This window comes from Ailuropoda melanoleuca, chromosome 2 (assembly GCF_002007445.2).
Source record: "Ailuropoda melanoleuca isolate Jingjing chromosome 2, ASM200744v2, whole genome shotgun sequence".
In the NCBI taxonomy this organism is placed as follows: Eukaryota; Metazoa; Chordata; class Mammalia; order Carnivora; family Ursidae; genus Ailuropoda; species Ailuropoda melanoleuca.
In genome coordinates, this window is record NC_048219.1 from 120,118,362 (window position 1) to 120,124,361 (window position 6,000).

A 6,000-nucleotide genomic window follows, 5' to 3' on the forward strand; every position below is an offset into this window, starting at 1 on the left:
AAATGAAATTTCCTCCTTTTTTTTAGTATTGACAACTATTTCTTAGACATTAAAGCATCATACAGCTAAACAAAATACCTCTTCAGGCCACATTTGGCCCACGGATTACCAAAACTTGTTTGCAGTCTTGGAGAAAGTCTTCTTTGCTCAATTACAACCAGTTTTCAGTTGTGGCTCATCATCAGAAACTAGTGGTTTTAAAAAATGTATATGGACAAGTTAGGAGGAAGAGGCAGTTTGAGAAACTTAAAAACGTTACTTTCAAAATTTAATTATTTTAAAGCTTTTTCCATTTGACTTTGAATAGTATTGGCCTTTGCTGTTATCTAAACATTGTTTTTAAAATGTACAATTAAGCCAACTTGTAGTGGGCCTTGAGAACTGATTGGACGCATCTCCTAATGATGAGTCCTGTGACATTATGTTGGTAGCTTTGAAATCGGCTGTGGTGGAAGGATTTACACCATGGAAATTGGCCAATGCTGCAATAAGCTTGTGTCCCTCCCCAGGGAGCTGGTTGTTAAGCATTAGCTACACCACTGCCTTGGGACTAGCCTGCCTTTCCTGGGCCTTGATTGTGCCTTCCCCTATCAGTAGCCACACACAATGTGGGGCACCTGATCACCTCCCTAGTACGTGTCCTCTGCCCCTCAGAACCGCACCTGCTGTCTGATACCTGGCGATCATGCCCTGCCATGCTCCACCCCTGCTCAGTCTGACACGCAGCCCTAAGGGCTACAGCTTCTGCACTAACATATAAAGATGAGTTGTACCGCTTGCTCATCCCAGACTCTACGAGCTCAGATCTGCCAACAGATGGTAGTGGTATTCTCTTTCGCACTCCAAGGCTTCTCATGAATAAACTGAGCTGTGTGCTGCTCTTACCATCTTTGACCTTCTTAGTAGTTGTAAAATAAGTCGGGTGATGAAGGAAAGAAGAAAACATGTTTGGTATGTATTTTTCTACTTTTCTAGACTCTACTGAATCTGGTGATCTAGGGACCGCTAACAGGAAAGGCTTTATTTCTGTCTTAAATGGACAGCAGGGGTAGCAACTGCACACTGCATTTCCCACACTTGATTTTCTCCGGTTCCTCCTTGGAGTTCCACCGTTTATGGGGTTCCCACAGTGTTGTTCTGCTTGTCAGTTCCTAGGATTCCTCCTTCTCTGTAGTGACTGTGGGAAGACTGAGATCTGGGGTCTTGACAAAAAATGTAAATGCTTCATGATATCAGTGATTGAAAAGGAAAGGTGGAATCTATTCCCTCCCCTGTTTCTTTGTCAGAAATCGTATGGTGTTTGTACTTTCAACCTCTGTTGTTTTTTTTCCCACCTGTTTATCTCCAGGTTCACCAAATCCCACAGGGAGACAGACAAATGAGACCCCCCAAACCCAAGAGAAGGAAGATCTCCAGATAACAGGGACTACTCCACCAATGCGCAGTGTTTATTAAGGAATGTGCACAGATAAATCTATCTATAGATAGGTATTGATATGGCTACTGTTATATCAGTATTTATACTATGGCAGATCGCTACCACCACCACAGGGTGCTAAAAGAAACAGTGATACAATATTTTTTTGAACAGGAAGGATAATGAAGGCTGGAAAACCAATCAAAATCCCCGACTGATGAGAGTAATAAATGGTCAAGAGATTACGGAGAAACTTTTTCTATAATACTAAAATTGTGATTATAAGAAATGTCCAAATGTTTCTGAAGACTTTTCAATGTTGTATATAGAAAATACAGAATTTCATGGTGATATCAGAAGTGTAAATATTGTACAATATTGTCATGTACAAGCATACCTAATGCACACTTTATCTTTTATTGTACAAAGAAATAGTGTACAAAATTCTTTGGTTTCTATGGAGTACACCTACCAGAGACTACCAGTGTAAAGTGATAAATAAAAATACAACCTAAATGCTTTTCTATGATAATGTAACAGATGCTGTTTTTGTATTTAACAGCAGAGAAAAGGCATGATGATGTATTACCTGAATGATGACATACACTGCACACCACCGAGTGTCCATTTATATTGTCTGTTTGGAATGAACCTTGCCTGGCAGCGCTGGACTCGATTTCGGGTGCCTAGGAAATCAAAACCTTGCAGATTTCTCAAGGGATGAGGGCTCACAGGTCTAAATTAAGAATTCAGAAACTGCAACCATTTGTTGCATATTTTTTTTACCTAAGTTTTAAAGTAGAATAGGTTTTATAAAAAAAAATCTTAGATGGAATATTTTACTCAGTCATTTCTGTAGTTAACGTTTGATAGCCACCTGCTGATCTAGCTAGCTTATGCCGCACCACCGTTGACGCTCAGAGTGGAATTTGTTTGCAGACAATACCTGATGAGATTAAACTCTCTGTTTCCATACATGGAGGCAAAAGCCCCACTTCAAAACCATTATCAGAGGTAAGGTTGATTACGATTCAGTTTTTTTGTAGTGGCAAAAAGAAATACGAATCATCAAAGCAGGTTTCATAGCCATTCATCAGTATTACTCAAACCAGAAGTGAAGGTGGCTTACAAAATTATTAGCAATGGTAATTTTTTATCAGTATTATGTAACATATCAGATTTATTTTATTTAAAGAATTATTTATACCATTAACAGATTCTTATATATATTAATGTGGCTGAAATGTGCAGGTTAAATCTATTAACCAAATTATTTATATTATATTAAGAAAAAAATGTGAAACAAATGTAGAGAGAAAATACTACATTACAAGTATACAAACCTAAAACTGTGAGCCATTGTAAAGTACAAGGTTATTAATAAGAAATGTAGCACAACATAATTTTCCGTCTTTTTTTCACAATTTTTGTGGTGGTGGTCTAACCCTATCTCCCATGCACTTGAGTGAAGTTTCAGGCCTCCAGGCTGACTTCCACTGATGGATTGTCAAAAAGAAGGGATCCATTATCCCTTTATTCTTAGAATCACCAGCCCCCACCCCCAAACCNCCAGCCCCCCCCCCCAAACCCTTAACCCCCCCCCCCCTCCCCTGAGAGCACTCGCTGCTTGTCCCCCAGCCTGGGGCTCACTCAACAGCTTAAAGCTCCAGTTACTGGGAACATTTCAGTAGCAGGCTCTGGACCCCCAAATGCCCACCACCTCTGTTATCCCTCCTCTCTCATCCACTCCCCCCATACTCCTCAGTCCCACAATGTAGCAGAGTTCCAGTAACTCAGGAAAAAGGAGACCAAGGTCATTCTTCCAGTTGGTTTCTTGGGGCCACAGCACAGAGCACTCCACCTGGGCTCACTTTTGATAGCAACAGCTCTTAGTTCTTCCCCCGGTCTCCTGTCTCACTATCCTTCCACTCCCACCCTCACCCCTACCCCCAAGCCTGACAGAATGCAACTGGCTACCCTGGGCTTCTGGGCCTGGAGGCAGGAACCCTTCCTTCTGGGGTAGGTTCATTGTGTCTTCGTGTAACCGTGGGATTGCCTGCCGGTCCTTCATGCAGTCACCCTGAGTCATCTTTTGTGTAGTTTAGTCGACTCATCTTTGTGTGTTTGGTATGTTTAAACCATAAACGTCCTTTTTTAAAAAATTTTTTGCCACCAACCTGCTTTTCTACTCTTTCGTCTACATGGTGGTTTTTATTCCCAGGTAGACGCACATGTATGTTTGTGTGTTGCAGTGTCTGCATGTGTGTGTGTGTGTGTGTTGATATGTAGAAGTTTTTCAGCCCTTGCTGTCCGTCTTCAGACCGAGTTTGTGTCCACCAAGCCTTCTTTTAGATACTGCAAGCTAATTAGGTGTGTGCTTCCCCACCAATGTGTACTTTACATCAGCAGACCATGTAAAGTATGTTTTTGCCCATGATTTCAACGGTTGCTTTCGGCTTTGATGTGGATGCTAGGTGTTGTTGTTTCAGTCCACATGGGTTTTTTTTTCCCTCTCTTTTACAGTTCTATGGTTTCGTGTAAGCAGTTAATGTAAATATTGTTAGCATTACAGGTCATGCAGTGCTGTAACATTTTTTTAAATGTTGCACCGACTTTACAATTAAAAAAATTGGTCACTCATACTTGAATTTTGCCCATAGAGCCATTTCTTTCTCTTTGTATTGAAGCCAGTTCATTTTTTGAAAATGAAGGCTAGCCCTTCTACATTATTACATTTTTTATTCCCTAAAATAAACTCTTTTTTTCCCCAACAAATCTGACAATGGAAATAATGAAAAATTTTTGCTCCTTTAAAGAACATAATATTCCTCTTGGAAAAGAAAATATAATTTCATTTTGTGTCCCTTAACAGTCTTAGGAAGCATAAGGAGAATAGGCTACACCTTTAAGTAGTTTTTAAAGATTATTTCAAATGAATGAAAATTAACCGGGCAGCTCTTGTTTGATTTGTCTCATTTGTAGCATTAAAAGCTATCAGGGTTTTTATTTACTTAAAGGAATATTTTTGGTTTGTAGTTTTCAGTCTCATCGTGAATGTGAATGCTTTAAGAATATTCATCCCTTGTAATATTATGGGCCACTTTTAGTCTTGTCTTTGGGCCCTGACTTTGAGTTATTTGCTATGTATGTTTTTCAAGTAAACACAACCTTCCTTTTTTTTTTTTGGAACATAGCACTGCAGAATTGTGGAAACAGCAGAGGGTTGTTATGTCGCTTTCTGTAAGTTTTATGAAGATTCCCAACTGACTTATCCCATGAGGTGATTCCTTTTTCATTTCAGACCGTGATAACACATTGTAGTTAACTTTGGTAATCTTCTCTGCAGTTTGCAATGTGTCCTTGTAAGTCACAAGCGGTTTTGCACTAAGATTTTAAAAATCTAAGATGCTTAAGATGCTGGTGACATTGCTCTTTCTGACAAGAAAGCCAAGATTCTAGACCTTACTGAAAATCTGATACCTTGTTTACTTTGCCCATTTATGCCCAAATGGTATAACACAAGTCTCAAGACTTTTCAATGTAGTGTATAAAGTAAGTTGTGCGTTACTTGATTCATTTGGGGATATGAAAAAATAATATCAACCAGCCAGAACTGTAATATTGAATTAATTTATCTTTTTCCTTCATTCACTCTATCACATTTGCATTAGCCAAAGAGATAAGAACATTAGTAATTCATACGTGTAAACAACCCAGAAGTGAATATTAAATCAGTGAGCCAAAAAGCAATAAACAACTCAAGCATGGGAAATCCTGCTAACAGTGGGGAGTCTGATACAGAAAAAAATATATAAAAAGCATTATCTTCAAATATGAAAGATTAATTTGTATCTACTGTAAATATGTACTATCAGCCTTATCTGCTTTTATACACACTGTGTGTGTACCTCAGCGACCTTTTATAAACCGGAAAAATGGTTGATTTAATAATTTGTTATGTAAATACAAAGTTGTCTATAAATTGGAAAATTTGATGCCAGATGGCTTCACAATATGCAAATGTGTTTTGTAACATCATGCCTTTATGGACTAAGTATCAATACACTGGATTGTCTGTGTAGAAGAGCAGCGGTTTACATTTCACCCGCATTTCAAGTGGATATGTTTGTCCAAATGGTTATCTTCTTAGGAAAAGAAAATGACCTGGACATATTCAATGTGAAAAACAAATATGGTTTTGAATTCACCAAAACTTTTCACACTCAAGGTCTGTGCAATTCCATACTAAATGCCATTTGTTATGTTTCTGTAGGAGATCCTTTGATCCAGGACTGGGATCTACCCAGGAAACCTCCCCAAACGGAATTATTCTACTTTAGAAACAAGCTGTGCATCTTAATTTCTAAATCATAGGCAAGGGAAGAACCACAACCTTCTTACTTCTTTTTAACTTGTTTTTTTTCTGCTTTGTTTCCACACATCTTGGAAAGCACTACGCAGCTAACCAGGGCCTAGTTCTTGTGCACCAAGGTATCTACAGAGTGACCTCAGTGCAGGTCTCTCCACCCTAGCACAGTTCACATTTTGGGTGAGCTCATTCCCGATTGTGGGGGCTGTCCTGT

At 39.0% G+C, this 6,000-nt stretch overlaps 1 protein-coding gene across 7 annotated transcripts in view; it reads left to right on the forward strand.

Annotated features, from left to right (window-relative positions):
- MBD5 (methyl-CpG binding domain protein 5) overlaps positions 1–2,979 on the forward strand; it is a 448,730-nt gene extending 445,751 nt beyond the window's left edge. For all 7 annotated transcript variants that reach the window (XM_034654544.1, XM_034654540.1, XM_034654547.1 and 4 more), the window contains one exon: positions 1,349–2,979. In XM_034654544.1, coding sequence (XP_034510435.1) covers positions 1,349–1,420 — 72 coding nt within the window. In that variant the 3' untranslated portion in view covers positions 1,421–2,979. The remainder of the gene's footprint in view (positions 1–1,348) is intronic.
- Positions 2,980–6,000: the final 3,021 nt, after the last annotated feature.